Source organism: Lactuca saligna, chromosome 6, assembly GCF_052625555.1.
Source record: "Lactuca saligna cultivar CGN05327 chromosome 6, ASM5262555v1, whole genome shotgun sequence".
Classification (NCBI taxonomy): Eukaryota; Viridiplantae; Streptophyta; class Magnoliopsida; order Asterales; family Asteraceae; genus Lactuca; species Lactuca saligna.
The window spans coordinates 183,893,152-183,915,634 of NC_136422.1; the positions used below are offsets into that span (position 1 = coordinate 183,893,152).

General features: G+C 36.0%; 1 protein-coding gene across 2 annotated transcripts; it reads left to right on the plus strand.

Annotated features, from left to right (window-relative positions):
* The first annotated feature begins 5,354 nt into the window (after positions 1-5,354).
* On the plus strand, positions 5,355-8,499 carry BSH (transcription regulatory protein SNF5, putative (BSH)). 2 transcript variants are annotated; one of them, XM_078962547.1, is made up of 11 exons: positions 5,355-5,474; positions 5,712-5,834; positions 5,925-6,013; positions 6,118-6,212; positions 6,770-6,841; positions 7,051-7,098; positions 7,195-7,293; positions 7,754-7,792; positions 7,888-7,970; positions 8,055-8,117; positions 8,203-8,499. In XM_078962547.1, exons 2-11 carry the CDS (start codon positions 5,782-5,784, stop codon positions 8,288-8,290), a joined length of 729 nt encoding a protein of 242 aa, XP_078818673.1. In that variant the 5' UTR covers positions 5,355-5,474; positions 5,712-5,781; the 3' UTR covers positions 8,291-8,499. The 2 variants fall into 2 exon arrangements, with proteins under 2 accessions (XP_078818673.1, XP_078818674.1); XM_078962548.1 differs by having other exon boundaries at positions 7,210-7,293.
* The last annotated feature ends 13,984 nt before the right edge of the window (positions 8,500-22,483 follow it).

Sequence of the window (22,483 nt, forward strand, 5' to 3'; positions counted from 1 at the left end):
TTGAGGACAAGCTCTACTGAAAGTGTGGGGTGGAAAGGCTAAACAAAGGAATTAATATAGTAAAAATTGGCAAAATTTAATTTTTTTTTCAACCTGAGACATCTACTCGGCGAGTATATCGGCTATACTCGGCGAGTAAATGTTCGTATACAGCCAAAAATGCATGACACGCGTGTCTACTCGGCGAGTAGATCCATTATACTTGGCGAGTAGACGGTTCAAACCCAGTAAATCAAAATCTGTAAAAATTACTTTTATTCAACATTTCATCCCCACACTCGCCGAGCATCTTCTCTCAGCCGCCGTAGTCAATTTTTTTCCTCTTTCTCTTAATTCAAGCAACAAGGTAACATCTTTACTCTTTAATTATATGAAAGGTCCAATCTTTATCACATATCTCCCCATATTTGGTATATTTTCGGATTTGGGGAGTTTTCCCCAATTTTTAGGGCTTTGATTTACTCATGAATTAGAGGTTATTTGGAGTAATTTCTTCAAGATCTATGGTTAGATACACAATTACAACAAACCCCTATGAACAAATTGGACTATTACACAGATTATACAGATCCGGTTTCGATCTGTCCGAGTGTTCATACTACTCGGCGAGTATGGTCGTGTACTCGGCGAGTAGGTCCCACAAAGATGAACATTTTTTCTGTTTTAATTATGGGGTGTTGTTTGTTGCTGTGTTTTTGGAATGTTTATGCAGATAGCATGGCAAGGAGAGGACAGTCATCACGTGGAGGAGGCCATGGTGATATGCCATGGTTATCCTTTCAACACATCACCTCCAAATCCTCTAAAACCCGAGCCATAAACAGGTTGGAAGCTCTGCGACAAAAGGAAATTCACTTGCCCACTGCAGTGGATTGGGGATGGATGGGCAATGTTGGCTTGGAAGAGGAACTTACACCATATTTGGTGAAAGACTGTAACTTGGGTTATGCCAACATCACTTGTGATGGTTGGTTGCAATTGTTTAAAATCCAAGAGCCCGTCTACGCGGAGTTGTGTTGGGAATTCTTTGCTACCATTTCATTCCGAGGTGGTAGTGAGTATTACAACCCAAACACGGTTTCGTTTTCTTTGGGAGGAGAGCTGCGACAATGCAGCATGGTTGAATTCTCTTGGCGGTTAGGCATCTACGATCAAGACATAGCGATGACAGAATACTTTGAAGCCTTCTTGGAAAATACTCACAAAGAACTTCCCGAGGGGGTGGTGGCGTCAACATGGTGGAGTACAAGTGCTAACCGGGTCTATATACCTTCCACTGCTCAAGAAGGTCATATCCGTTCTCCAATCCATCGACTTATTCACCGGTTCGTTGCGAGCACGATCAACATGCGAAAGGATGGGGATAAAGTTCCCACCCTTGATATCTTTTATATGTGGAGTATCATCACCCCGATGTTTTCTGCAACCTCCCATATTGCATCACTAAATTTCTTGCGGAGGGAGCGGTTAAGGAAAAAATCAACTCGAAGATCAATGGGGGTATGTTCATTACTCGGCTTGCGCGATCATTTGGGATCTTGGAATTATCGCAAGCTCAAATGCTAACGGTTATCCACCCTCATCCGTTCAATACGGCACTCTATAGGAGGGCTCGGATAGTGGAAAATTTTGGTGATTCTTTTACGATCCCGAATGAGGACGAGCCGACGGTCCCCGAGGAGCCGGGAAGGCGGGTTAGGCCGAGGAACGAGCGGGTACGAGAAGACCCACCAGTGATTCCGGTGGAGGATAACGAGGGGTGGAATCAAGTGGAGTATAGACGATATTTGGATGATATAGGGCGAGGAGTTAATTACACCAATCAATCCTTCGACTATCTCTTCCAACAAATGCATATTGCCCTGCGACCGGGACCCGGCTATCCTTACATCATGGATTGGGACGAAAGGATGCAAAGAAGGGGTGGAGAAGGAGGTAGTGGAGCTGGAGGAGCCGGGATGGACGAGGAAGAATGAAGATTTTATTTGTTTTTGTTTTTGTTTGATTATGATGTTTGTTTAAGATAATTTTGGACATGTGAACTTGGCTATGTGGTTTGAATTTTAGTGTTACTTTTAGTTTTCTTTTCAGGTATTGAAGCTAGGATGCATGCTATTTAGGAATGGTCAAGCGAGGAATGAGAACCTTTAGGAGTGCTTATGGAGTTTTGTTCCTAGGATCGAGTCCGTACGAATCGAGAGTTTATTAAAGTGTTGCTGTTTAGGAAGTTTACTGGAGAGTGCATTTATATTTGCATGTCAACACTAGAGTAAAGAGAGACAGCGGTTAGAAAATTTCTGGAATTATACGCTCTACTCGCCGAGTGCACTAATACTACTCGGCGAGTACATCTGCTTCTGCACGATCTGCTTTGTCCGACAACTTCTACTCGCTGAGTTTACTACCCTACTCGCCGAGTAGCCTGCTGCAGGAGGAGTTATTGATTTGTTCTGGCTACTTTTACATGCGCTATTCATACATTCTTTATGCATTACTACTGAGGCTTGTGCAACAACCCTTTTTCCTTGGAGTATTCGAGCTATCAACCACACAAGACGTATGACACCCGTGCCATGGATGAGATGTTCCCATGGTTAAAGTCACTAGAAGAAGGAGTTGAAGAAGAGAGTGTCAACCTAGCGACTGCTACCCCAGGGGAGTTTGTTCCAACTTTCTCTCTATTTGCATTCTTTTTAGTTGTTATAATATGCAATGAGGGCATTGCATAAAATAAGTGTGGGGTAGGGGGTTAGTCACATCTTAGAACACTTAGAATCTTAATTTAGGCTAATTTTTAAATTTGTTGAATATTAAAAATGATTAGGTCTTAAATTAGAAAATTTTGGTAAAAAAAATTAGGATTCCATATTAGAATTGTGTTAATAATTGCATGAGAACCCAAATGTTTAGTTGAGCCTATACACGTTCTAGTGCATTTGTGGCTTCCTTATTTCAGTGAAATCATGAGACAAAAACACGACCTTGCTCAGCCTGAGGGATGCAATATGTTTAGCAGCCTAAACCTGAAATGTATCCAGGAAAATTTTTATCATTAGCCAATAAAGGTTGAGATTGAGCGCCCCTGCTTAAGCATGTAGGGATTTGAGTGAAAGAAAAAAAAAGAAGTGAGGTATACATGTAAAAAAAAAAAAAAAAATTACAAGAAAAATTGTAAGAATTTTGGAGCAAATGAAGTAAAGATCTGAAGATCAAAATTCCAAGAAATCCAAAGAGTTGAAGATACCAAAAATCAAACAACAAAGGTGGTGAATTCAAAGATATCCAAGATCAAATTATCAAGAAGTGAAGAATTCCAAAGAGCTCCATAGTGGTATCATAAATTGTAATTTTCTAGATTATGTATGCTTGGGTTGCTCAATTAAAAATACCTTGAGGGTAAAGAGGTTTTCTGAGGATGGATTCGGAGGGTTGCATAAAATGAGCATAGTTCGGGGTGAGTGGGCGAATGTTTATGAGGATTGTGAGTATTTGAAGTATGGGGGGTTTTTAGGAATTTTAGACACAAATGCATGCATTGCGGTCTTGGCATAATGGCTGGGAATGATTGGAGTTATTAATGTGATTTTAATGTGTTTAAAATATAGTTTTGCTTGGGGGCAAGCAAAAGTCAAGTGTGGGGTATTTTGATATGTGCATAATTAGTTAATTATTTAACATATATTCTTAGTTATTTTTGGTTAATTATGAAAATAATGTGGACAAAAGGTACTTAAAATGCTTTGAATTATGTTTTCAGTCCAAAAGATATGCTTGGAGGCAAAGAGGAGGAAAGGGAAAGCAAGCGAAGATTAAAGAGTGAAAAGAAGGACCTACTCGGCGAGTAGATCGACCCTACTCGGCGAGTACACGATGATATGCCAGAAGATAAATACGACTGCTAATCTAAAAGATGGATAAGTATTGACCTACTCGGCGAGTTGATTCTGCTACTCGCCGAGTACCCTTTGTTTTGGGATATCTTTAAAAGACGAATCCTTATCTCATGGGACATAACTCCTGGCGAATTTTGAAGGATTAGCTGCGACTAAAAGGTTCAGAAGGCGCTGAGGAACCCTAAGCTTCAAGAGTTGGAAGAATTCAAGCAATTAGGTTAATTCTACCACTTAGACTTAGGAATTAAACATGTTTGCTTTCATAAACTTTGTTTTTATGCTTGTTTCTACTGCAACTATGAGCTAAACTCGTTTTTGTTTCTGTTAAGGAATACCAAAGAACTCCTATGGTTTAATTATTGATTTTTGTTTAATTGTCTATTGGTGATTTATTAAATTAAGTTTGTTAAAGAACCTTATGTATTAATCACTACTATTTTCTGTTAATTGGAAGGCAATTAGGTTGCATGAACATCACTTAATTGTTAACCTCATATGTCTATGTGAATGCTAAAACATATGCTTGGAAGTAATGAGTATGAAACTAAGATTAATAAGAAAATAGGAAGACTAATGTGTGAGCTTGTTTGAGAAACCATCAACAAGAGGTTAATTGAATTAATAACTTAATTGACCATTACAAATCTTATTTAATCCAAATAATTAATCTGGGGAATTAATTAGTTTAAACACTTGATCAACGCTTAAATTAGTTAATTGTCTAAGGGTTAGGAGTAATGAACATGAACCTAACTACTATCATTGGTAACCAATAGCAATTAATCTACCTTAACTTAAATAATCATAGGAGTGAATTAGTTGAACCTAAATAGAAACATCTTTATCAAATTTGGTGAATAGTTGTTGCTTTAGTTAATTAGTTAATTTAGTTTGTTTAAGTTTCTAGTCTTGCAAAACTAGAGAAAAACCCTTTACTTCTATTATTTGTTTTAGTTAAAATTAGCTATTAGTTTAATTGCCCGTTCCCTGAGTTCGATACCTTACTTATCAATCTATACCACTTAAAGACAGGTTCACTGCCTTTGTGTGCTTAAATTATTAATAAAAAGTAGGGATAAAACTAGTTGAATTTACACACATCATCTCACTATAGGGCAAATTACTTTAAAAGTTGCATCAAGCAAAGTGGCAAAAGATGAGAAAGTGTGTATGGAAAATCAACACACGTTTATACCCTTTACATTTGATAATTTTGATTTCCTTGCGCCAGAAGCTGTGGAGCTACTCAATAGAGTCCAACGAACCATGCATAATAATGTTATGACTCTTAGATGTGTAGATGTTGTTTTTAAAAGAATTAATTTTATCATTAAAAAAGATGGCTTGTTGCTGGTAGACATACATAGTATGCCATTGTGGCTGAAATACGAGATTATTGGTGACTTGGTGTTGGTTTTTTTATTTAATTAAATATATGGCGTTTGAGTTTATGAAAAATACGATTACAAAATACAAAGACGAGGACCAACTTCCGAGTTTCCATCCTGAAGCTGCTACCGAAATCCGTTCGGATACTTGGAACTCGCGCATTATCATCACAACCCGGCGCTTCTACCGTCGGTGAGCTTTCAATTATTCGTTTTCCGTTTTCCAATTTACAATGAAGCCTGTGTTAGGGTTTTCAATGAGAGTATCAAGACTAGTTGATTTGAATTTGTAGGTGGTATACCGAAAATCAAAATATGATTGAGGAACTACTGTATTCATTGCTTTCTTATCTTAATCAACTGTGTTTAATGCAATAGAACTTATGTAGTCGCGATTGATACGAACCATGATTTGCACTTTATATCGCAGATAAAACTCACACTCACTCAATCTCAATCTCAATCTCAATCTCAATCGTAACCTTGGGGGACATCAGAATATGAAGCCGCATCCAGCTTGGAGTTCGTCGAAAAACCCAGTTAAGTTCAGAATGTAAGTTAAATCCTGTTGCCTATCAGTCACTTTCTTTTGTGAAATCATATTTTTGATATTTTGTTAACCAGTTGAACATTTGAATTGCAGTCCAACTGCTGAAAATCTTATTCCCATTCGGCTTGATGTTGATATAGATGGTCAGAGGTTCAGGGATACATTTACTTGGAACCCTTCTGGTAATACTAATACAATACTTTTCCCGTGATTGTTACATAGAGTTTGATCAATATCCCCCAAGGCTGAACCTTACATTCATTTATTGTATATTTTTTCCTTGCAGATCCAGATTCTGATGTAATTTTGTTTGCAAAACGGACAGTGAAAGACCTCAAGCTTCCTCCAGCATTTGTAACCCAAATTGCTCAATCCATTCAAGTAAACTTTCTTCCTGTGGTGTTAGTGTAGCTAGCTACACTTTTTATTTCATTTCTTGTCCTGCCCAATATAATAGATAAATAAGCACCAAGATATATCTGTCTTTGGGCTAAATTGTTATCATTAAGAAACTATGATGAAAACATAAAGTTTTAAAAAAAAAAAAATTAAAGTCTTTATTACTTGATAGTTTCATTTCATATATGTTGCTACATGTTTATTTTTTTTGGCATGGTATACCTTAAACAGAAGTTTAAAAAAAAAGCAAGTGCCAAGTGGGATTACTATATTTTCTGAACTTATATTTACAATTAACTTTTAAAAGAAATTTTACCAAACTTTGAAGGGTAATTGTGTCACTGGAACTAGTAATTGCATCAGTAATCAAACTTTTACATGATTCATAGTTAATGGGATTTGGGTGTTGTTACTTACATTATTCAAAAATAATTCTAAATTCAACCTACCTTTACATGGTAATCATATCAAAATTTTCTTTCGATACTGGTTCTGAATTGGTGGTAATATATTCTGAATTTCTATTATTTTATATGCAGTCACAGCTTACTGAATTTCGATCATTTGAAGGGCAAGATATGTACACAGGCGAGAAAATTGTCCCTATTAAGGTATTTATTTTTTCATTTCGATCATTTGAAGGGCTATAATAATAATAATAATAATAATAATAATAATAATAATAATAATAGTAATAATAAAAAAAAAAATAATAATAATAGTAATAATAATAATAATAATAATAAAATAATAATAATAATAATAATAATAATAATAATAATAATAATAATAATAATGTGTGTCCTTTGATCTCCGTCAGCTTGATCTTCGAGTGAATCATACATTGATAAAGGACCAATTTTTATGGGTAAGTTTAGTCATAATCTTGCTTTTTCTTTTCTTCATATTTGGTGACAATTTTTGAATTTAGAATAACTACTTTTGGTCGTGATCAACATTTAAGTTGAACAAATTTCAGGACTTGAATAACTTTGATAGTGACCCTGAAGAATTTGCAAGAATTATCTGTGAAGATTTGGGTATCCAAGACCCTGAAGTTGGAGTAAGTTATTGACTGTTTAAAAACAGTCCATACAATACAATCAATGGCTAAATGCCATAAATAGCAATGTTCTTTCATTTTTTTTTGTGTACATCATACTTTCATCTTTCTTTATTACAACATTGTACCTTCAGTTCTTTGCTTCTTAAAGAATGAATTACATCATTGTACCTTTATTCTGTTTCTCATTTGGACATTTATACTTAAAAAAAATTATCCGATTATAATAGTGAAAATTGGTTTGTATTCGGATGATATGTTAGATTTTTCAAAGTGCAATGCCATAACAGGAAAAAATGAAATTATATTATAATAAACTAATAAATGAAAGTATGTGGCTACTTTTTTTTTTTTTTTTTTTTTTTTTGCATTTAGCCCTACCATCTATGTGCTATAGCCTACAGGCTGAAAATGCAAGACTAATTTAAGTTTTATTATTGACAAAATCTTGTGTTTACAGCCTGCAATTGCGTTTGCAATTAGGGAACAACTTTGTGAGGTTAGTATTTGGTTACTTGTTTAAAGTATATATAAAATATTGAGTTGGTAATGTAATGCTGAGAAAAATTCATGATTTTATTATTTATGTTATAGATTGCAATCCAGAGTGTAGCTTCAGCAAGGGAAACAAGAATAAACAAAAAAGGACGAAGGGGCACTGAACATCTGCCTCTCAGGTTTTTTTTTTTTTTTTTTTTTTTTTTTTTTTTTTTTTTCAGATAAAATAATTATTTCTCACTATTCTTTTTATTTGACATCAGTAAGCCAGGTGGAACTGCGTTGGACACGATGAAGTTATTTGGTAACAAATCAAGTGTGATCAGGTAGGTAACACTAATTATTTTGCAAGCTTAAGATGTTGTGGACGAGGTGTTAATTGATTTTTTTTTCTTTTTTTTTTTAATGTAGGAAAAGAAGGGAGTGGGACTTATATGAACCCATAGTGGATCTTTTGTCCAATGAGGAAGTTGATGCCCTAGAGGCTAGAGAATCATGATTTATTTATATTTTTCGATATCTTGAAAGAAACATTTTGCTTACTTACACTTAGATAATCTCTTATTCCATGTAGATATCCCTGTATCTTGATCGACTTATTTGGGTGTTTAGGTTGACATTTCTAGATCTTCTATCTTTTATGTTGTGTTGTGTGTTGTTACTGTCCGGACATGATTACACGGTTTTTAAGGCTACTTTCGATGACAAGGATGCAAGGACATTGATTTTTTTTTTTTTATAGGCGAGACCATCTTGTTCTCCCTTTTAGCAAAATTTTGTCCCATTGACATAAGCTTGAATGTACGTCAAATGCAATAGAAGACTTTCTTGTTCTGTTTTGTTCTGGCATAGCAAACGTAGACTAAACTCTTCCCCACAAAATTGTTCTTGATTTCAATGGAAAATGGAAGTTTTCATTGAATACATTGTAAAACCTTGTGTTCAACTTGATGTTAATAGAATTTGAAATTGGCAAAAGAACACTCTTGTGCTAATCTCACTCGATATGAATGTGTTTTCTTAACATCCATGGCTTGATATTGTTTTCAAAGTAACAAAAGAAGATAATTGATAAAAGACATAGTTTGGATTAAGGATTTCCTCAAGTGTAGGCATCTCCTATTAATGGGGTATGGGCAGTAACCCACATAATACCAGGCCAGTCAACGAACCCGGCCTGGTAACATAGCCACAAATACAGTAACGATTTCGAGCACATAAAACAAGAGTCACCATACTCCATTACACAGCCTATGAAGCATCCCTAGGAAACACGGAAAAGGCAAACATAGTTTGTTAAAAAGTCTTACCCTTACGACATAAGGGCCAACGCAAGACCCAAATCACGAACTGGTCTGAACCCTAACTATAAAGCAAGGTTCCACCCAAACCAAGATAGGCAAGCACATTATTTGCAAATTATATCTAATATGTAAACATGCCCTAAATATGCCCTAATATGCACCCTCAATATGATTTTCTAACCTACCTTTGGCAACTCAACGTGTTGCTTGGACTGCTCATTATAAGCAGCCCTCAAATCACGTGGGTCGATTGAAGACATTGTGGTTTATGGGGGTCCGTTCTTTGGGGGCCTTCAATGGCGACTGGCTTCATTACCAATTAGGTTTGGTGGTTTGGGGTTGTACTCAGCAGTAGAGGCTTCTCCTTATGCTTTTGTGGCCTCACGAGCTCAATCGTGAGTGTTACAAGACCACATCTTACGAAATAGCGACATATGTGGTATGGATTCAAATTATGCTTGTGCTTTGGTCTGTCTTCATGATACGATTCCGGGCTTTGACTTCAGCGGTTTCACTAGTAAGGACACCGCCCCTCCAAAAGCCCAACATTCATTGGCGAGTGTCCTTTTTAGTAAAATTGTCCAAGACATGGAAGTTCACTTCGAAATGACAATTAGACAGAAAGCAATTTTTGAGTGTCTAAGGGCCCCACATGCTCAGGATTTTCTTATGACTATTCCTATTGACGATATTGGGCAACATATGTCGCCAATGGAGTATCGTGTCATCCTCAAGTATCGCCTTATGATCCTTTTTATTTCCGACTGACAAGACTTGCCCTGTTTGTTGCAAGGCATGCTTGGACTCCTTTGGGGAGCATGCAGTTCATTGTAAAGAGCTCCCAGGTTTCAAGTATCGACACGATTTGGTTAGGGATGTTCTTTTCGACATATTTAGGCGCATTGGGGTTTCTGCCAAGAAAGAGGCACCCGTGAACTTTCTGACTAACCTATTGGAAGGAAGATCAACATGTAGACCAACTGATGTTTTAGTATTTGGATGGGTTGGAGGAAAACATGCATGCGTGAATCTAACAGGGGTTACCCCACTTGTGGGCTTGGGGAGTGGAGTTTTCACTGTGGGGCAAGCTGCTTTAAAAGCTGCATCAATCAAAGTGGCAAAACATGAGAAAGCGTGCATGGAAAATCAACACACGCTTATACCCTTTGCATTTGATACTTTCGGTTTCCTTGCGCCAGAAGCTGTGGAGCTACTCAATAGAGTCCAACGGGTCATGCATAGTAATGTTATGGCTCAAAGATCTATCGATGTTGTTTTTAAAACAATTAGTTTTTCCATCCAAAAAGGGATTGCGGCACAACTTGTTGCTTATTTACCTGTTACATCTATGTAAATCTTTCTTATTTGATGGCATTTCTTGTGGGCTTGAGGATGAAGAAGAAGTTGGTAAAAAAAGATGAAGAATTATAGCCAGACAAGCATCTGGGACTCCACGTAGCAACGTTGGCACCATCCGTATATAACCATGCAAGAAAAACAACAAACGCTTCGTCCGGCTAATGATACACCTTTTAGCCCAATCAATTTAATCCACACTTTCACACCAACGGTATCAACAACTCTGACCTACGAACCCCAACAACACAACCCACTTCCTACTCGACCAAACGAATGACATGATATGGAAACCAGCGAATGAGCAGCAAGAAGAACAGAAAAAGCCTGGCAAGCAACCTCTGTCACGATGGAGACAATCAATGGTTCAAGCGCAACAGGAGGAAATACATCTATAAGACCTATAAGACTTACTGCTCACAATAATGATACCACGATGCAAATGTTGTCGCCTTTACTGCAACAACACCTCATAAATACCTTAGCAACCCACCAAAACGCGCAACATCAGCAAATATACACCATGCAACCTACCCCAGAAGGACAATCAATGCATCAACAACAAACCACACAAGTTGTTCATAATAGACACAACAATGCAGTCGGAGACACAAACACTATACGGGTCCTACGATCAGATAATTCACCTTTAGTAAGAAGTATAAGGGAATACCAACTACAATTCGAAGCAAATATACCAGAAATCACAAAATATAATGGAACAAGATATCCAAATGACCACATAGAAAATTATAGATGGACGATGGACTCCTATTACATGGATGAAAAGTATTGGTTCATTTTCTTCTCAACTACCTTTAATGGACCAACCTAGTTATGGTATAAAAGTTTGTCGACATAAAGCATACATAATTTCAATCAACTACGAGAGGAATTTGTGGGACATTTCGTACAATAAAGGAGATACACAACATACGCACAAGCCATTCTAGGATATAGGCAATGGGAAAACGAATCTATAAGTGCTTTCGTGCGATGATTCAATAAAACCACACTTAACACCCTGGAGAAAGCAGATAAAATGGTAATTGCCGCTTTCACATACGGTTTGCGTCCAGGAACTCTGTTTAAAAAATTTGTAGGAAAACAATCGTCCTCCAGAAAAGAAATAATGGAAAGAGTCCACTGATACATGTATCAGGAAGAGGTAGCATCTGAAAAACTCAAAACCGACCAGGGCGAAAAAGCAACCCGAGCACCTTACGCCAAAGGAAATGCATTAGAAAATGAAAAACACCAAATCATGAAACAAAATCGTTTCAATCGCTTCTCATATTTGAATTGCAACATGCCAACATCTCGGCATGGCCCTCAAAATGACGTAGTTGTAATAAGCAAAAGCAAAAAGAACACAGGAAATAAGAGCGGAGAGAAGATAGGGAACAAAGATTAAGGGCGATACTGTGAGTTTAATGAATCCACAGGGCACGACATCGTCGAATGCACTATGTTATAACATGAGCTAGAGAACAAGATGCAGTCAGGATAGTTTACCGATCTGATTAAGAGCCTTCGATCTAAGAACTTGGAAAACATCGCACCAATAGAATTGAAGGTAATGAACACAAGAAAAAAATGAAATATTCATGTTGCAACACACGGACCGATAGAAGTTAACCGATGACTAGGAAATTTGCACTTTCACATTTGACAAATGGGATCATAGTTATGACCATCATAGATGAAACGAACCACTCGTAGTCGGAGGACTGATGAGAAAAAATTATGTTAGTGATATTTATATCCATAGTGGAAGTTCCATAGATGTCATGTACAAGAACTTCTTCAAGCAATTACTTGGTTACATGCAAGCAAAAGTGGAACCATTGGAAAATCACTTGATAAGCTTCATTGGCCATAATGTGTGGCCAGAGGGAGCAATTACATTATCACTAACCCTTATCGATTATGACAATGGGAGGAATAATACAAAACTCATACGTTTTGTTATCATAAATGCATCTTCACAATGGATGAAAATGCATAAGTTCAAGGCCATAGCGTCAAAGATTCACAGAGTAGTCAAGTTCCAAACAATGTCAGGCGTCGGAAAGATATAAACCACGAGAAGATTTGGGCAAGAAGAAAAGTATATGGATGCACAAAACATGGACAGTAATTTTGGTCGATTCAGAGTTAATAGGGACAACAATATGATGTTGGAGGAAAAAGGGAGGAACACCATTCGAAAAAACAAGCGAGGGCCAACTGAGGAAGTAATGGAAGAAAATGGATACCTGAAGCAAACATTGCAACTGTTAGTGGATAGAGCATCGTGACATATCACTGAAGGAAGTATGTCTGTAGTCGTCAAGTGATTTAAGTGGACAATAAGCATCACGTCGGCCACCACACATGAAACGAAGTAGGGATCGGAGAGGCAGCAAGACGAAGTAGCGGGAATAAGAGACAAGGCAACGAGGCACACAAACAATGTAGGTGAGACCAGGCACACAAACAATGTAGGCGAGACAAGGCACGAAGAGATACCAAGAGGAGGAGGTAGGAAAATACAACCCAATAAGGGCATGATAGCTGGAAAGAAAGGAGTGTGTCGTCATTATAAGATGACAATATTACTGACCGATATATATATATATATATATATATATATATATATATATATATATATATATATATATATATATATATATATATAAGTGAATATACCCTTAAGGGTATATAAACTTAGGTACCCAAACTCACCATACTACGTCGTTTTGTATTATATAATACAATCTAATTGTCTAATGTTCTTATAATATAACTTTTAACTTGATTTATTTCCATAATTTTTATAAATTACACATTTATCTTCATATTACATAATTTTCATTTTCAACTACAATATATGTAGCCTAATATGTGTTCGACAAAAAGATGTGATATAAGAGAAAAATAATAGTGAATTTCAAAAATTTTAACAGTAAATCAAGTTAGAGGTTCATGTTTAAGAAAATTATTATGAATATATTAAACAAAACGACGTATTATGGTGTGTACCTAAGCTTATATACCCTTAAGGGTATATTCACTTTTCCATATATATATATATAAGGCGAGCGAGAAAAAGGAAGTTCAATCAGTGGTAAAAGTTAAAGGGAAAAAGAGATCAATAACATAATTACCAAAGTGAGAAGTTAAGAAATCTAGAACATAAAGGAGGGAAGCAGCATGGTCCATCACCAACTCATGAAGAAACCAAGAACATAAAAGCATGTTGTAGGAAAAACGGCCAAAGTCCTCACCGTTGTTTCACGCTAAATAAAAATGGAGGAAATCATGAATACTCAAGAATATATTTATTCTTTTTTAAACATTGTATCTCAGTCATCCGAATACCTCTTTATAAAGTTCGAGGTTTACTCTGACCTAGGGTACCTGCTTAGCCATCTCTATTCTTTTTTAAACATTGTAGGTCTGTCGGCCGATTACATCTTTATAAAGGTCGATGTTTCAGACTCCGACCTAGGCTACGTGCTTAGCCCAAGAATATCTTTATTATTTTTTAAACATTGTAGCTCGGTTACCCGACTACATCTTTATAAAGGTCAAGGTTCCATACTCCGACCTAGGCTAGCTGCTTAGCCCAAGAATATCTTTATTCTTTTTTAAACATTGCAGCTCGGCCAACCGACTACATCTTTATAAAGTTTGAGGTTCCATACTATGACCTAGGCTTCCTGCTTAGTCCAAGAATATCTTTATTCTTTTTAAACATTGTAGTTCGGTCAGCCGACTACATCTTTATAAAGGTCGAAGTTCCATACTCCGACCTAAGCTACATGCTTAGCCCAAAAATATCTTTATTCTTTTTAAACATTGTACTCAGTTAACCGACTACATATTTACAATGGTCAAAGTTCCATACTCTGACCTAGGTTACATGCTTAGCCCAAAAATATCTTTATTCTTTTAAACATTGTAGCCTGGCCAACCGTATACGTATCTATAAAGATCAAATTTCCGTATTGCGATATAGGCTACCTGATTAGCCTAAGGGTACCTTTATTCTTTGAGAACATTATAGTCCAACAGATAGACTATATCTTTAGAATGAGCCACCATACTCCAACATAAGTTCATAAATCCATCGAAACATATATCTACTCCCCACAAGCATTACAACACGGCACGACTAGTCGTAAGAAAAGAAGAACCCCATTCTGACTTATTCAAATTTTCGTTCATTCCTCGAAGACGGAAAACAAACCAAGCAAACAACATCCACAAAATCTGCAACCGACGAGATACCAAGAAACACCTATTAGCGCGACATTTCTCGACAAACGCAAAGGATAACATCTTGGGAAATTTAAAACAACATCCCAAATCACTCAATTCGCCCAAATTTACAAATCACCTACCTTAAGAAGTGTGGGTACCAAAGTACAAATAAATAGCCCAAACATAGACAAACAGGAACGGATATTGATGAGTTAACAAAAAAGAACAACCATGCAAACATCTGAGTAAATCGTCACCACTCCGTTACTATAGATAATGTAAAGAAGAAACATGGAAATCGATATTTGGTTACATCCAAGGCAAAATATTTCAGTACTTGTAACGCCCGTAAATCCAGGCTAGTAAATATAGAGATAATAGGTGTCAAAAACGACTTGTCGACAAAATATTATTTAGAATAAATAATCTTAACCAAGTTGTACAATACGTCTCAAGGGTTCCGTACATATAAAGAACGGCGAAATTCGAGTTATAACGAAGAAGTTATGGTCCGTCGAAGTTTTACGGCAAAACCGACATGACATCGGGAGACGTAAATAGTGAATTTACGATGAATGACTTTTTAGCCTTAGTAATCTAAACAAAATTCATAGAATATGTTAAAATGAGAGCGTCCATAAAAAGAAAACCCAAATCTGACTTCGTATGAGGAAGTTACGATTTTTCTAACATTTAGCATAACAGTGCACAACCTGGAAATTTGAATTTTAAACACTCGATTTTCAGCCAAAATAATCTAAACGAGAAATGAAGATATCGTTAATAGGAGTTAAATGATAAAAAGACAGTCGAAAACGGAGCTCGTATTCGAAAGATATGGACGAAGCTTAGTCTCTACTCTTCGAGCGCAGCGAATTCGATACAGTTTTGTAAATCTGAGATAGAATGAGAATTAGCCAATAGTGTCTAAATGAAAGTTGTAGTACTCATAAATACCCACATTTGGATATAAATAACGTCGAAAACGAAGCTCGTATGCGAAAGATATGGACGAAGCTTAGTCTCTACTTTTCGAGCGCGACGAATTCGAATATAGTTTTGTAAATATGAGATACAATAAGAAATAGCCGAGGGGATCTAAAAGAAAGTTGTAGTACTCGTAAATACCAACGCGTGGATATAAATAACATAGAAAACGGAGCTCATACGCGGAAGATACGGACAAAGCTTAGAGACTACTTTACTATAAAACTCCTATAAATAAAGGGTGAACTCCTCATATTTTCTTCACACCATAAGCCTTTTTTCTCTCTCTAACTTCTCTCTAGCCTCCCTAAACCCCTCACAAGTCTAGAGAGCCTCCCTAGCACGAGAAGGAAGCCCCGGAGGGCCCGACGGCTTCGAGAAAAAATGCTTTCGGCTCGGAAACGCTGCTCCAGTGAAACCCGGTTTTCCATAAAACCCGCTGTAAGTGAGCTACGCCTACGCTCTTTTTTAAATAACTTTTATTTAATTATATTAACGTTATTAGGAACTTATAATAAGTACTTTGGCTATTATTATGGGTTATATAAGTATTGATTAACGCTTATATAATAGTAATAATAGCTAGACTATTAGTTAGTCTCGACGAATAATAGACTAAACTCTAGTGGTAATAATACTAGGTTTCGTCGAAGGAAATTATTTTTTTAAGCGAACTGCTGTCTGAGTTTGGAATCACCACCTTTTCAAGTGATTGCATAGTTACTTTCATCTTACATATAGATATGAAGTTTTTTATATAAATTACGTGTTATGTGTGTATATTGTCTGAATACTTGTTGTTTGTGTTGGGTGAAAGATTTTCATACATGTTTTAAATTATTTAAAGTGTATACGCATTTTATATCTACAAAATGTGTGGGGTAAAACATGGGTAGATGAAATAGTTTCTGTGTGACAAAAATAAAATGATGAAGAGGTGATATAGACCATGAGGTAAGGGTGAGAGGTGAACCATGAGAGAAGCCTTTTACCCAAGTGATGGCCCCGTCATCCAGCAGAGTATAGATGACAACCACAGAGTATTCTAGATAGTCCAATAGACACTAGCATGCTTGCAACCTGTAGGTGTTTTGAACTGTGTGTTCACCAGGTGTACTCTAAAAACCCATCAACATATATTGCGAGTGGATTCTCGGAAACAATATTGTCGATAAACAAGATAAAACCCATTGACCTGTATTGCGAGAGGAGACTCGGAAACGATACTGTCAATAAACGAGATAAACCTTGGTAACTATGGATTTAGTGTCTGTTGAGTAAACCTTGGAAACGATGGATTTCGTACCTATTCCTTATGATAACCCTTAGGAATAAATGAATTCTTAGGGTAGAATAAAGAAGATAATGGTAATGGGTAATTGGGTTGATTGTCTAAATGTTTAAACATAATAATTATATTATTGTGGGTTGAAAACCCTATGTACTCACCAGGTTTCCCAACCTAACCCACTCAGTTTATTTATATCACAGGTGTTGATATGTAGTCACATTACACTGAGAGATATTAAATGAGATATAAATCACTAGTGATAATGAATGCAAGTTTTGTTTATGCTTATGTTTCTATATTGATGATGACATCCCAAATGTTTTTAAATGAATAAAAATACATTTTGTCACACCCCAAAACCGATGGTGGAAACGTTCCGGGGCGGAGGACGTCATGTAAAGTATCACAACCAATGTACATAGTAAGCATAGTAAACACAAAACATTACATTACATAGAATCATTACATTTGTTTGAAAGTAGGGTAATACATGATTATAGATACATAAGTTTAAACCAAAGTAAAGACGTGAATTCCATCTGCTCCGTCTTCTGCAAAAGGACGCGGGATACCTGTCTAAGGAGAACCTGAGAATACAAACAGTTTTGAAAATATCAGCATAAAGCTGGTGAGTTCATAAGCGGTTTGTTTCTGAAAATGAACAAGTTTCCTTTAGTTTTCTGAAAAAGTTGTTATCCAGGAAAATCCCATATTTTCTTATATGTAAAGTTTGTTTATCCATTTGTTACACAGTTTGGTTAAAAATAGTTTGTTATCTGGTTACTACACAATCTAGTTAAAAATGAGTTCTGTTATTCCAGGAAAAACCCTTATTTTCCTTAAAAGTTTGTAGTTAGTTATCGGTTCTGATGTAATGTACAAGTATCTACCATACTTAAAGTGTTTGTGTGAAGTTTCCTGAAAGTCTGGTTATCCTTGAAATGTATGTTAGTTTTAACACATATTTAAACTATTGTGTGGGAAGTAAACTAATTCTTAAAGTTATTAGCTTACTAAATTCATTATTACCAATAAGTAAATCTCTGTTATCTAAATTGCGAGTTCCATAACCATATGATAGACTAGATATGGCAATAAGAAGTCCAGTATCATTTTATGACTTCGTCACCCTTGGACCTTTCAGTCCAACTGTAGCTAGCAGCCAGGTGCAGGGTTGTCAATCCCATATAGATCTTTACACTCAAGTCACATTCTCCCTCCAAGAGATTCTGGTTACGGGGGCGGTCCTCTACTCGCGTATCTCTGTGGAGTGTTTCAGAGGACGTGTCTCCAATTATTAAGATTAACAAATTTACAAGTAATAATGCGGAAACAAATTTACAAGTAATAATGCGGAAAATCCTGTTTTAAATTCTACTTATAAAGATGGTCCTCCACTCGCGTATCTCTGTGGAGTGTTACAGAGGACGTCTTAAAGTTCTAATCTTAATGATTTTAACAGCAATGAAAATGGAAAATCATTTGTGAAATATACAATATAACATTATATAATATGATTTGCAATCAGTTTGGAAAACTAACTCTGCAAGTCAAACGGTTGGTTAATACGGTTTCGATTGTTAAAAGTATACGAAATATGAAACATTTCAAATGAAATAATAAGTTTGAGCACAAGATATTCTTGTACTTTTGCTTGTATCCCCCCCCCCCTGAAAACATTGAAAACACGGAAAAGTGTAGGGGTATGAATTCACCGGTCGAGAAAGGTGTCTGCTAGGATGCTAAATGACAGTTCAGGGCTTGAACGTGCAAGGTTCCTATGTAATATGAGTAAATACATAATTGTATCTAATTAGGCTTTGAACTACTAATTAACTGAGAATATACACTCCGCGGCGCGAAAACACTTCAATTCAAGTGTTAGGAGTGATCCGGGTAGCATCTAAGGGTGTGTAAGGCCTAGATATGGAGTTTGCTCTTCAAGAGTAAACTCCTAAGGGAGTTTTTGGCCCAAGGACCATATCCCCATGAGTTTACGGCCGTAAACTCATGGGTGGTGGGTTCTAGGTTGCTTAATGGTCTTATAACTCTTGTGGGGTGATGCTAGGTTCAGTTCTAAGGCATTGGAAGGGAACTTGATCAACATATGGACCATTTAAGGAGTTTACAGAAGTAAAATAGGAGTTTAAAGCCGTAAACTCTCAAGTACCCATTCTTATTGTCTTTTGGTGGTCCTAGGTCAAGCACAAGTGTTTCTAGTCCAAAGTACAAGCCAGGGAAGGAAGTTAGGGCACCATTTTACCACCTTATAGGAGTTACGGCCCAGGAACCATTCCTTGGGGGTTTTACGATCGTAATATCCTAAGGGTATGGTTTCTTGCATGTTTAAGGTCCCTAACACAATGGTGGATGATTCTAGACATTATTCCAAGGCTTAGGAGGTGTTTAAGGGGCATTTTAACACCTTAAAAGGTGTTTGCAACCTAAGAAAGGGTGTTTACGGTCCAAGCATGTTCTTGGGCCATAAACTCATGTTTACCCCTCAAATGATAAGGTTTTGGTGTTCTAAGTCTGTTGGGTGGTACTCGAGGAAGGAATGCATGATCAGTTAAACTTGTTATCTTTATCATACTTGTATGTGCCTGGTAGGGATGTGAGTGTGGGATGGGTCTCGTATCTCATCACTCGCTGAGTATGGACGGGGTTCCATATCTCATTATTAGCATAGTAAGGGCAAGGCCCAAGATAGGCGGAGTCTTGAGACTAGCAGTTATAGTGTTGTATTTGACTGTTATGTACCAGCATGATTATATGTTATTGTTTGTATGTGTATAACGGGCAGGGACCAGAGACAGGTGGGGCCTAGTAGAAACATATATGTATACCAAGTGGGGCTCGATGCCAGGCGGGGCCTGATGTCAGGTTCTTCAGATGTCGGGCAGGGCCCGATGTAGCGGGCTAGGCCCAATGTATGTGGTTATGTGATTATGTGTATGGTATGTGGTAGCTTAGGGACACTCACTAAGCTTCGTGCTTATAGTTTTGGTTTCAGGTACTTCAAATAGAAAGGGGAAGAACTCGGGATGACTGCAATGCACACACCATTGTTTAGCCTAGGATGTTTTTACTTTTTACTCTGATATGTTTTGACAGTTGTTTATGAAAATTAGAGATACATGACTTATGATTTTTATCATTTTATGTGATGAGTTGTAGCTATGGTTTTATTAATGATTTAAAAATGAAAATTTCGGACTATATTTTTGGGATGTTACACTTTCCCCATCTTTGTTTATATTTTGGATGTTTATCCAAGAAACTTGAGAAGAGAAGAATTTTTTCATAATTATTTACTTTATTTTCAATCTATGTTTTCAGAGAAATCACCTTTAGTTTATGATTTTCTTTGTACAACTCATTTCATGTTGTCTCTTTAGTGTTTTTTTTAAAAGCTTAGAAAAGGAAAACGAGAATTTTTCAGATGCTTTTTTGTTCACATTTTGATGAATTTTTAAGCAACTTAAGGCATGAGAAATTTTTTTTTACAAGTGTTTACCCTATTATCAAGTTCATATTATCATAAAATCGTTTATAGTTAAGATTTTATGTGTACAACTTTACTCCGTGCAATATCTGTTTGTAAGCAAAGCTTTAATACTTGTACATTTCACACAACCTTCAAAAAAAATTGCTCAGATCTCTAAATATGTTTCGTTTTTATTCATCTAAATATCCCTCAAGTTTAAAAAGGCATTATCAGATCTATATTTTGTTTATATTCTGATGGATTGTTTAGCAAGTTGTGGAGAAAGAAGCTTTTATGAGTGTTCCTAACCCATCTTTGTTTATACTTTGGTGTTTTATCCAACAAATTCAGAAGAAAAGAAATTTCCGTTGTTTATTTGGTGTCTTCTTTAGAAGTTTGAAAAAAGAAAAGAAGTTTTATGGGTTTTACCTTACTTCGGTTTAATTTGATGATTTATTGAGCAAGTTGAGGAGAGAAAATAAATCTTTATCAGCTTTTATCCTATTTTCAGTTCATGTTACCAAGAAAATCTTTTATTGACGATTTTCTATGTACAGGACCCTTTTAGATCTATTTTGTTTATATTTTGGGGGTTTTTAGCAAGTTCGAGTAAGAAAGAAGCTTTTACCCCACCTTCAGTTCATATATTACCAAGAAAATTATTTTTGTTTAAATTTTCTATGTAAAACTTCAATCCCTGAAACATTTGTTTGTAACCACAGTTGTGTTGCTTGTACATTCAATAATCCTCGGAAATCATTTACTCTTCACCAAGATACATTAGAAAATTTTTAAACATCCATAACTCAAAAATTACACTAGCTATCATACTAACTTAGCTTATTGTACAAATTGTCCATAAAATTACCTCAAAAGTTACCTCTACTCCATGGTTCCAAAAACTTGATGTGTGTGAAACAAACTAGTTTTAATCCTACTAACTTAGACACAAAATAAACACACGAAAGGAAGTGTACCTATCGATTAGTAATATAGTTCAAGCAAGTAGGGTATCGAACACAGGGAACGGTAAACAATTAAAATAAATGCTAATATTATCTAAATAAAACAAGTAAAAAAAGAGTTTTCTCTAGTTTTGCAAAACTAGAAACTTAAATACTTTACTAACACGCAAACTAAGCAACTAATAGCTAAGAAAACAAAGATCAACTAAATTCAATGATTAAAAAGGCCTTCTATTTAGGTTCGAATCATTTGTTCCCATGGATGATTTTATGCTAAATATATCGGATTAATTCTTCATTGGTTACCGACTAAAGTGATTTGATTCACATTTGCTATAGCTAATCCTTAGAAAACAGATTAATTCAAGCAATGGCCAGTTGTCTAAATTAATGAATTTCCTAGTTTGTTGATTCGGGTTTAGAAAGACTTGTAATTAGCTAATCAAATTGGTGATTCAATTAACCTTTTGTTGATGGTGTATCACACAAGCTCACACATTAACTTACCTATCTTCAAATTAATTATAGTTTCACATTCGTTATTCCTAGACATACAACTATGTGGTCACGTAAATCATATGAAATTAGCAACTAAGAGATGTTCATACAACTTAATTACTGATTTATTAACAGAAGAATAGTTATTGTTAACACATAAGGTTCTTTAACAAGCTTAATCAAACATAATAACCAATTAAAATTAATCCTAATCAAAGAATCAATCCATGTTCACAAATTCATCTACCTAAACAGAAGTTATGAGTTTTTAGCGCATAATTACAGCAGAAACAAGCTCCAAAACGAAATCAATTGGTAAAAACATAGTTCAAACAAGAGATTAGGTAAGAGTAAACTTGATTTTGACTTGATTCTCCTTAAAATTGAATGTAGGGTTGATTCCCTTGCTTCCCACGCTCCAGCAGCAGCGCGTCTAGAATCGCGAAACTTCTGACCAACTCGGTGAGTTGATGGACTACTCGCCGAGTACGTTTGGAATCAGAATTTTCTCAAAACACGAAAGTCGTCCGAAATTGTATCTAGTTTTCAGAACATT